A 10518-nucleotide genomic window follows, 5' to 3' on the forward strand; every position below is an offset into this window, starting at 1 on the left:
GTACTATGCTTTATTTTCTGAAGTTTCCTGGAAAGAGTTTCCTGGAATGTGAGATAATTCCTTCATGTCTCCCATGGGATGGACACAAGCACACATGCACACACAAATAATAGTAAAAAAATATGTGATGTGTATCTACTGTGGAAACAAACGCTGCTCCTGGTGTGTACTTTCATGTGTGCACGTAAAGGAAATTGACCTCAGTAAACAAGGCTGTGTTCACAACAAAAAGAGTAGAGAGGGCTTGGGAGGGCTTCCTCTCCTGAGTGGAAGACTAGGAGAGAGCTAGGAGACAGCAGCCCCAGCATCCAGAAGGTCCACACTGGTTACCCACTGATCCCTTTCCCTGCAGTGAAACTCCTGGTGCACACCAGAGAGCCAGCTTGCCTCATCTGTCTCAGGCGAGCCCAGATCCGGTCACCGTGCCAGCCAGGTGCTGGCTGCTTACTGCCCATGCATTTTTTTTTGTTACATCAGCAAGAGTGGATTTCCACGCTCTCTTTCATGTCTTTCCCTGTGCCTCCAGTCCGCCCCCTCCTCCTCCCTCAGCTCGCAGAGCCCCTCCTCCCGGGCTGCCTCCCCTCCCTCTCCCCTCCTCTCGCACAGTCACAGGCTTGAAAACTTGTTATAAGCTCTCCCAGTGTTCCAAGTTAGAAAAAACTTTTACGAGGTATCAGCACTTTTCTTTCATTAGTGGGGAAGGAAGGATGAAAAATACAAAACAGCAGTAGACTTTTAAAGTTTAAATAGACAGGTCTGAGTGCCTGAGCGTGCTCTTCCATTTTAGTTTAACCCTCCAAAGAAGTACACTGATCCATTTTCACTGCTGATCAGCAAGGGTAAGTTGAAAGTTTTCCTGTTTTTATCATTTTGTGTATCCCTTTTTCTTTTCTGAAAACACTTCTTTTCTTTTTTCTTCCCCCCCCCCCACCCCCAAGAATTCTGTGTTATTGCGTTGAGGGTTGAACTCGTTTAAAAACACACATCACTGAACAGCGTACATTCTCTTAAAGTGCTAAGTTCCAGCTTGGAGGAATTCTTTGCTTCCTTTTGTCATATTTCTATACATTTCCAGAAGTGCTACACTTTTGCAACTTGTAACCTTGTTCCGCCGAAGGAGGAACTGCGCCGAAGTTGTTAGTGCCGGACTGAGCTGCAGACTTGTTGCTGCAGCAAGCGATCGCTCCCCTCCGCTGCTCTCGGACTAACACAGCTCCTTTAAAGAGAAAGCCGAGGTGCGCTTCGCTCTCCTCTGTTGTACCAAAATTGCATCAGAAGTTGGTAACAGGGAGATCTTGCCCTGAATGCGTCCCATTCCTTCCCCACACGTTTTGCTTTCATATGGAAATCCTGATTGATGCCTGATAGCTTGAGCAGAGCAAGGTTCTTAATTAGATGCTTTATTAAATGCTGCAGCTTCTGAAGTGGTGACTTTCACGTGGTCTTCCTGATAGGTTTTTTTCTCCTTTTCTTTTAAAATAGATGTGATAAAATCCAGACATGGGTTATGGATTTTTAACCTGGTTTGTATATAGTTACTCTGTTTTAGCAACCTCAGTGAGGGATTTTAGCGAAGGAATGTGGGATATCATGATATGCCTTACCACGTTGGCAATGTCTGTGAAAGCCTTGGGTAGATATAAACGAAAGTTGTCTAGGAAGGACTGTACATAATCCCTATATGACACATTCCCTGTATGTTACCTTGAAGACCTAATTGCCAAAATGCAGAGAAAAAAATACTTGAGCAGCATCTCTTGGAGAACTAAAAACCTTTTTATGTTGCGAGACTTGGAGTGATTCCTTGTAACAGTTGTTGCCTGCTGCTCGCCAGTAGTTAAAAAGCAGCACGAGGAAGGAGAAAAAAGAGCCTTCAGCTGAAAGACAGACGAAGCACAGAATCTATCTTATCGAGTAACACACGAACAACAATATTGTGTGCTTATAAGTGTCCTCATATTTTGCCTTGAGATAACCAGCAAGCCTCATGAAGCAGCATATTTCCTCTGAGGATTTCTTTTTCATTTTTGTACATGATGCTTATGACAAAAAACCCTGATAATGAGGACAAAAATGGGATATGGACACCTTTTGCCTGACGGCCCTGTGTGCACGCGCGTGTGTGTGTGCGCATAGGGAGCGAGTTAGAGGACTTGCATAAAGCTTTCATCCTGCCATTTTTAACATCTGGACAGCACACTGCGCGGCAGAATATAAGCCTCTAGACTCTGGGATGTTTACTGAAGTGTTTCCTTCAGAAACTTCAAAGCCAAACACTGGTGCTGACCCACAATACCTAACAAGCATTTGAACGGGAGAAAGGCGAGCAGCAGGCTGGGTTCAGGACAGGGAAGAGAGGGATGGACACAAGGGATTTCATTTGCGACATGAAGCTGAATGCTTATACATACAGGAGCACAGACAGATTCAACACTCTAAAGTTATCTCAGCTCTCATGTTATGCAAGCCCAAGAGATTACTTTTATTTGTCTCTGCGATGAACCAAGGCCAAGGATTCCTGTGGGCATGGGGAAGGTTAGAGGACATTGAGCAATGCATCTGTTTCACTAGAAAGGTTGCTCTCTTTCCCCCAGTCTCTGGTATCTCCTTCCCATGTTACTCACTGAATTTGCCTCATGTAGAGGCACCTGGGCTGTTGTTTGTGCCATTTATGTGTTTAGACATCCAGATTTCAAGATCCTCAAGCAGGAACATTAGAGGGCCTGAGGCCCCCTCAGGGAATTCAGCATTCCTTCCCTTAATTCCAAAGTGAGTCAGGAGAAGGATGAATCTGGGCATTAACACAGAGGGTAAACCTGGCTTGTACAACTAGAGAATGTCTAAGAAAATGATTACAATTGCTTTTGCAAATATTGTTTATAGTTAAATGAGGTGGGGAGGGTACAGCATGGGAGAGCCAGAGGTTATGGGGTAGATCTGGTAGTGACTGACCATCAGCAGTACTGGCAGACAAAGGAAAAACCACACTTGTGACACTTTAAATTCTAGTTTCTGCGACCATTTTGTGCGCAACCTTTGTCCAGTGGATGAAATGAACTGAAGCTCATCTGCAGACCTATATATGAACTACACCTTCTCAAGGGAATGTCTGCAAGGCATTCATTTATTTTTGTAAGATTTCGAAAAACTAGCTTTCCCTATTCCAACAGGTCCAAACCCAATGAGTTGTACATCAACTGCTTTTTCTGTGATGCACGTTACTTTTGGGAAATTCTCAAGCTGATTTATGTTCAGGGTCCAGAGCCTTCTCTTTTGTAGTCTATGTGTGTGTGAGCACAAATAAAAAGATAGAAAAGGTTGGAAAACCAAAGCTTTGGCTGGTTTCCCAATTACTTCAGCTGCATCATCCCATTTTAGAACCCACTCTAACCCTTACTGCTCTTCCATCCACTAGCATCTGACCTTCTAACACTGTAGTCAGACCTGGGACATTACCACAGCACTGAGTTTGCATTATCCTTCCTGGAAAATATGAACCAGATGACATGATGAATGCCGTCCATAAAAAATAGTTCTAGAATTTCTTAATTGTGGCTTACAAATCAAATGTCTTATATATGTGGTCATCCTAAACCCATGCAGATGAATGCTGTTAGATCTCCTGCTGGTCTATGGATTTTTTTCCTGTCTTTACCCATACACAGTAGGACCTGAAAGAAATCCATCTTTTAAAGACTGGTATATTTTAATGTTAGGCCAGCGTTATTCTGCCTCAGAGAAGGTTATGATCCTGTAAATTATTAATCAATAGGAACTCATGAAACGCACATACTCATCATCAGCCATATCCTTAAATTCCTGAAGTACTGAATTTGTATCATTCAAACAGGCCAGCCTGTGTCATTCAGTGGACTCATTTAAGGTAATTGGAGGTGTTAAAACAAGCTAAAGTCCAGAATGCTAAAGAGCTAATTTTAAAGGTTATCTGCCAACCATTTCAAGCTACTTACAAAGCTAGAATACTTAAGTACCTGTTTGACACAAAACCTCTTTTTTTACCTGGTAAACAGATTTGTAATCAGTTAATAAAACTGGTCTTTCAGTGCCCTGAAAGTAAACAAGTTAGATCCGGTGAATGAATTTTCTCTACAACAAAGCAAAGTACTGTGTTTCATAAAGCAATGGAATCCACTTAAGAAAAGGAATAATATATTTGTGCCACCACAAGGTTATCTGATTAACAGTACAATGTTTTGAATTGATGTGGGGTTTTTTATCACTGGCAAAGGCTAGTATGTAACTGATCTCTTTTTTTAAAAAGTTGCTTTTCAGAACTATGTATGAGTAATTCAAACATGGAATGTTTCCTCCTGGAGTTTATATTGCCAGCGGACTCAAATGAAACTTAGCAATTTTGCATGCTGAAGCAAATTAAAAAATAGGTAGTAAATTCTCCAAATATTGCAGGTGTGGGATTAAGTAGGTCAAAACTGAAGTAAATCATATTGCATTAATGAACCAGAGAGGAGCATAATTAGAAAACAAACAACACGTAACTGCCTAGAAATAACATATCGTCTGTTTTCTTAATCAGGCTTTAAATCTGAAATAACATTTAGACAGTAAAAAAGTACTGAGTTGAGTCTGAGGAAAGTCTGTTAACCCAATAGTTTCTAGTCACTGGAAAGCTGACTAATTAAATCAAGAAGCTGTTACTTGAAAAAGGTTCTTTCTGTCCACTTGCACTTCTAGGACATGAAGCAAATAGCTTTCCTTTAAAACAAACTTCACATGTTGTATAGTTACAGGCTGTTCTCTGTTTTAACAATCCCAGCCTGAGGAGGAACGTGGTCACATTTCATTCCAGCCTTTCCAGGGACCTCTGCACTTCTCTGCCTGACTCCTTCTCTGCCGCCCCAGCCCAAAAAGACAAACTCACTTTTTCTGGGACAGATGAAAGCTGAGGATGGCTGAGAGGATGTGTCAGAGACAAACATGCTCTGTGTGCTCCTCCCAGAAGAGACTTCCAGTTTTAAAAGTTTGAAGCAGGCTTGATCCTTTGATGGGGCTTTATTCATGAGGAGAGCTAATTACATGAGGAAGGGTCATCAGGCTGCAGTGGGTGAACTGCAGAGCCAGCTGTTTAGGCAGATGGAGGAAATGGCCCTGGGATATTTTTCAGGGGTTCAAAGATAATTGGCATTTCAGAGCTATCAGAGCGAGTACTTTTAATGCTCGTCTCCCATTACTCTCTCAGACTTGGTGGCAGGAATGGTGTGTTTTTATTTGGCATCTATTGTTACGTTTGAGTTTGCCAGATTTATTATCTTCTGTTTCCAGTGACTCACCACTTCTTGAAAGCAAGTCTCCGTGGTGCTAAAATTTCCTATTTTGTGAATTATCCAAAAAGCGCTTTTTCTATAAAGGACCTTCACTAGGGAATATGTCCATGATGCAGTGGTGAGGAAATCATTTGGACATTATCAAAACTGTTAATACCAGGAAGGGATTACTCAGCATCCATGGAACAAATATCTATGCCCAGCAGCATTCCCATTAAAAGGGAAACTTCATGATTATTTTTCCTTTTAAGTTCCTGATTTCACATGCTTTTTCATGTGAGGCAAGTTAAAATGTAAGTTTTTATAAGATTGCCATTCTCCAGTTGATAAAAATCTATAGTGAAATTTGTTTTTCCTAGGAATCTAGAACATCAAGCAAACCATTTCATTTCTTAATTTGTATCATCATGCATATTTCCAGATATCCTGAGAAGCTGCCTGTGTCCAGAAACATGCACTTTAAAACTCAAGTCAGGAAAGACAGTTTAAACTTGCAGTGTTCAACACTTGGAATGCAAACTGCAAGCCAGAAGTCGCCTTACAAACAGCTTATTTACCTTTTTTTTTCTTGCTAAATCTTTTCCTTTCAAAACAAAGAAGGAATTTAAATACAAAAAGATGCAAATACAAACCTGAAACTCCAATGAATTAAACAAATCACAGATAAACAGGAAACCAGTTCCTCCAATATGGTAACATGATCTTAGCTGTGTTTAATGTATTTACTATTTTCAGTTCCTTCATAAAACTATAGGTAAAGAATTCTTACTTTGATGTTTGTGACACAAATACTAATGTACAAGTTTAATTTAGACAGCTAACATTTTTTCTGAAGTTGAGTAGAGTATAAACTTGGCATCATTAGGAACTATACTCTTAAATGTGTTACACTCTATGAAGTGATAGGCAAGAACTCAGTTTAATATTGCTGTGTAGGAAAAACTGCGTGTATTTTGCAAAGGTAGAATTTTGTGTATGTGACCCTAATAACTTTAGGTTACCTATTGTATTTAGGTTATACTGTGGTTTGCTTTTTTGTTATCTGAAAGAGTGAACATAAAGATTACATTGAATGATAAAATCCACACTGAAACTGAGAAATCTTTCATATATTCCTAGAATATTTAGGCAGTGCTACTACTTAGTTCCACGCCCTGCTTCAGCTGTGTGTCACAGCTGTTTTCCACCTGAGGCAGATGTAGGTCATTGAACTGAGGCTGCCACCAAGGAAGCTGAGCCAACCACAGTGGTCACTGAGGGTAGTCATGGACTTCTTGAAAACTGGACTGAAATTAGGAACTTTTTCCATTGTGCTCTGAGACATTATATGTTACTTTCTCTTTTCAGTTTCTCTAACTTTCCACTTCACCTGCAGACTAACTAAAACTCCAGTTTCTCTTCAGATCATGTAAAACACATTAATTATCACAAAGGTGACACCACTGCTCTATTAGCATTGATCAGTGATTTAGTGTATCAAAGGTATTAAAGCTGTTCCTTAACCCTTGCTGTTTTTTTTCCTTTGTGTCCTTGTTTAGCTAGCATCCTGTGAAGATGGGTGATTGGAGTGCCTTGGGAAAACTTCTTGACAAGGTTCAAGCCTATTCTACTGCAGGAGGGAAAGTGTGGCTGTCTGTCCTGTTCATTTTCCGAATCTTGCTATTGGGAACAGCGGTAGAATCTGCTTGGGGAGATGAACAGTCTGCATTCCGGTGTAACACTCAACAGCCTGGTTGCGAGAACGTCTGCTATGACAAGTCCTTTCCCATCTCCCACGTACGCTTTTGGGTTCTGCAGATCATATTTGTGTCTGTACCTACCCTTTTGTACCTGGCACACGTGTTCTATGTAATGAGGAAAGAAGAGAAGCTGAACAAAAGAGAAGAAGAGCTTAAGGTAGTCGCAAATGATGGTGTGAATGTGGATATGCATCTCAAGCAAATAGAAATTAAGAAATTCAAGTATGGGATCGAAGAGCATGGCAAAGTGAAGATGCGTGGGGGACTGCTCCGTACTTATATCATCAGCATCCTGTTTAAATCTGTCTTCGAGGTGGCTTTCTTGCTGATACAGTGGTACATTTACGGGTTTAGCCTGAATGCCATCTACACCTGTGAGCGAGACCCATGCCCACACAGAGTGGACTGTTTCCTCTCCCGTCCAACTGAGAAAACCATCTTCATCCTCTTCATGCTGGTGGTGTCCTTGGTGTCTCTTGCCTTGAACATCATTGAGCTTTTTTACGTGTTCTTCAAGGGCGTCAAGGATCGCGTGAAAGGGAAAACCGACCCTTACTCCCACAGCGGTGCCATGAGCCCTTCCAAGGACTGTGGCTCCCCCAAATACGCTTATTACAATGGCTGCTCATCACCGACTGCCCCTCTGTCTCCCATGTCTCCCCCAGGGTACAAGCTCGTTACTGGAGACAGGAACAATTCCTCCTGTCGTAACTACAATAAGCAAGCCAGCGAGCAAAACTGGGCCAACTACAGCGCAGAGCAGAACAGAATGGGGCAGGCTGGTAGCACCATCTCCAACTCGCACGCCCAGCCCTTCGACTTCTCTGATGAGCACCAGAACACGAAAAAACTGGCGTCAGGACATGAGCTGCAGCCCCTCACCATTGTGGACCAGAGGCCTCCCAGCAGAGCCAGCAGCCGAGCCAGCAGCAGGCCTCGACCTGATGACCTGGAGATCTAAGCTTCTTGCTCCAGTACTTGCTCAACTATGAAACGACGTGCATTGGAAGATGCCGTCAGTGCTGATCTTGTTCCAGTGGAGGTGGTACTTAACAGTCTCAAGCAGGAGATTTTAACAATCATTAAAAAAAAAAAAGTAAAACAAACAAGCAAACAAACTTTTAAAATACTTGCTGGTTCTTTGGGGGGTGTGGGGTTGGTGTGGGGTGGTACAGTACACATTGATATTTAATGTAGCTGGTTTAAAGAATTTAAATACTAAAAAAAAGGAAAAAAGATAGGTAGTACTAAGGTAAAGGGCTGTTTTTCTAGAAAGGCTGTAAATATCTGAGTGTATGTGTATGTGTGTACTATCATGTTTGTTTCTAAAGAATCTTCCGTAATACTAAAACCCAATAATAACTGAACTCACATTTGTCAGGGTGAAGTGCTACCTGAAGATGAAAACATTTTTCCTATTCAACATGCAAAAAAGTCCAGGATTGCCTCTGATCATTTCCCTGTCAAGAACATTCCATTCTTAGAAAGTGCACTTTGAAGGTAAACTTTCCTACGTGGTTCTCCGGGTTGTCGGAAGGCTCCTGTGAGGACAACTTACAGTCTTTGAGTTGTTCAATTCAAATTTCAGGCATGGCCCACCAAAGAATACTTCAGTCACCTGCTCTTCCAGCCCTTCATGCAGGTGTACTTTGTGATGTGCGTAAACAGGACGGCTCCACACAGGTGGAACCCGCAACGACACAGTCTTGCCCACAGCGATGCTTGTGTCCTGCTACTCATGTAGAGTGTCTTTAGTATTATATAAAACACAGTTTGCTGCCACTTGCAGATTTAAGCATCAAGACAAGCAAGCAACTGCCTTTAGTGAATTTTATCACACCTTTATGTGTACTAAGAGTGTACGTATGTGTGTGGATGTGGAGGTAAAGGTATACACAAAACACCCTCAGAAGCATAGGCTGACAAATAAACGCACACAGGTTACTTGCAGTTGACACTTTCTCATGGATATTGTGAACATGTGGGCCACTATGGTGTTTACATTCTCTGGTTCCTTCAATGTAAGTGAAGCACATGTCGTTATATTTTTTTAATTCTATAAAATATTTTCCATGTATCCTAAATGGATGCTCTTTTAAAAATAAAAAAATCTAAAGGGCCTAATCCTGGATGTCTTGCTCTGGAAAATCACTCTTTAAAGTTGTTGGGAGTTTTGCCTCAACAAAGTCTGCAGGATCAAGCCCAAGATGTAGCGAACCATGTTCTTGCTGGCATGAATGATTTTCTTTTGTAGAAGTTAGGGGTGGAAAAGACCCATTAGGTCATCTAGCCAATCTCCCTGATAGGTAATAATGATGCTTGAATGATAGAAGATGTAGTACTGTAAGCAAGCTTTAGTCTTTTATGTGAGAAACTTAGAAGAAGTGCTTTGTGCTGGATTAATGATAAAATATGCCTACATGGCTTTTGCAGTAACTGGTATTTTTCTTGTTCTAAATATTCATATTTACTGAACTGCAATGCCCACTGAGTTTGACAGTTAGGTCTTTCTAGATGGCTCTAGCAACTTTAGTGTTTACAGTTAGATTATGTTTGAAATGCAAGTGAAGTTGAAAGGATTTTTAAAGAGTACAATTCTAGCTAATTTATTTGAAACATATGCTAAAGAAATCTACCAGTTTCTTCAAATGCATAGCCTCTTAGCTGAACACAGATTGACCAAGGAAATACATAGCTTGATTTCATTTTGCAGCAACACAGATAAATTGTTTCATTTAATACATTATATTAATTTGTTTGACATTCCATGTTAAACTACTGTTGTCTTCAACTTCATTGCATGTATGCAACCATAGTTTGTCGGATCATGTTGTCTGGAGAACATTAGTCAATAAAGTTTTAATTTAGTATAAATACATTTTCTAATTGTCTTTTACTGTTTCATATGTCCGTATATATCTTTAGTTTCAATCTGATAATCCAAACTCATTCCTCCCTTGTTCATTTTTCCCCAGTCACTCTGCATTTCAGAAGCATCCTTTCTTTAATCCATCTGGATTTACTTTGAACCGAAATTCCATAGAGCCACATTCAGATGCCCTCACAACAACTGGAAAAACAAGCATTGTCTCTGCCACTCCTGAAACAAAGTAATGTTCAGCATGAAAAAATCTTGCCATGAGTCTCAGAAAATGTATATTTATTTGCAAACTATAATAAAAATGAGAGTACTAAAATACTGTCACATAACTTTTCAAGCAATTTTTATTTATGACTTAGAATTAACATTATGAAATCATTGCATCTAGTTTACATTTCTTCATGTAATCAAATTGCTCAAGTGACAGTCAGTTTCAATTTCTGGAATTAAACCCTCATTTCTTCAAACTCAATTGGAGAAAAGTACTGATTTTGATAAGGCTGACACTTAGCATATTGCCTCTTCTTCACCTTTTAGGTCCCCATTCCTAATAAAGTCATACAGTGCTTGGCTTTTCAGCATTGGACTCTAAATG

General features: G+C 40.6%; 1 protein-coding gene across 2 annotated transcripts; it reads left to right on the plus strand.

Moving 5' to 3' along the window:
- The first annotated feature begins 596 nt into the window (after positions 1 to 596).
- Positions 597 to 9920, plus strand: GJA1 (gap junction protein alpha 1). 2 transcript variants are annotated; one of them, XM_042016740.1, is made up of 2 exons: positions 597 to 839; positions 6842 to 9920. In XM_042016740.1, exon 2 carries the CDS (start codon positions 6858 to 6860, stop codon positions 8001 to 8003), a length of 1146 nt encoding a protein of 381 aa, XP_041872674.1. In that variant the 5' UTR covers positions 597 to 839; positions 6842 to 6857; the 3' UTR covers positions 8004 to 9920. The 2 variants fall into 2 exon arrangements, with proteins under 2 accessions (XP_041872674.1, XP_041872676.1); XM_042016742.1 differs by having other exon boundaries at positions 6846 to 9920.
- Positions 9921 to 10518: the final 598 nt, after the last annotated feature.

This window comes from Corvus kubaryi, unplaced genomic scaffold, assembly GCF_017639235.1.
Source record: "Corvus kubaryi isolate FWS band 111438036 unplaced genomic scaffold, C.kubaryi_AGA036_p1.0 split3-73, whole genome shotgun sequence".
In the NCBI taxonomy this organism is placed as follows: Eukaryota; Metazoa; Chordata; class Aves; order Passeriformes; family Corvidae; genus Corvus; species Corvus kubaryi.

Bases quoted from the DNA above. Each gene is read 5' to 3' on its own strand.
- GJA1 (XM_042016740.1), top strand. From the start codon at position 6,858: ATGGGTGATTGGAGTGCCTTGGGAAAACTTCTTGACAAGGTTCAAGCC.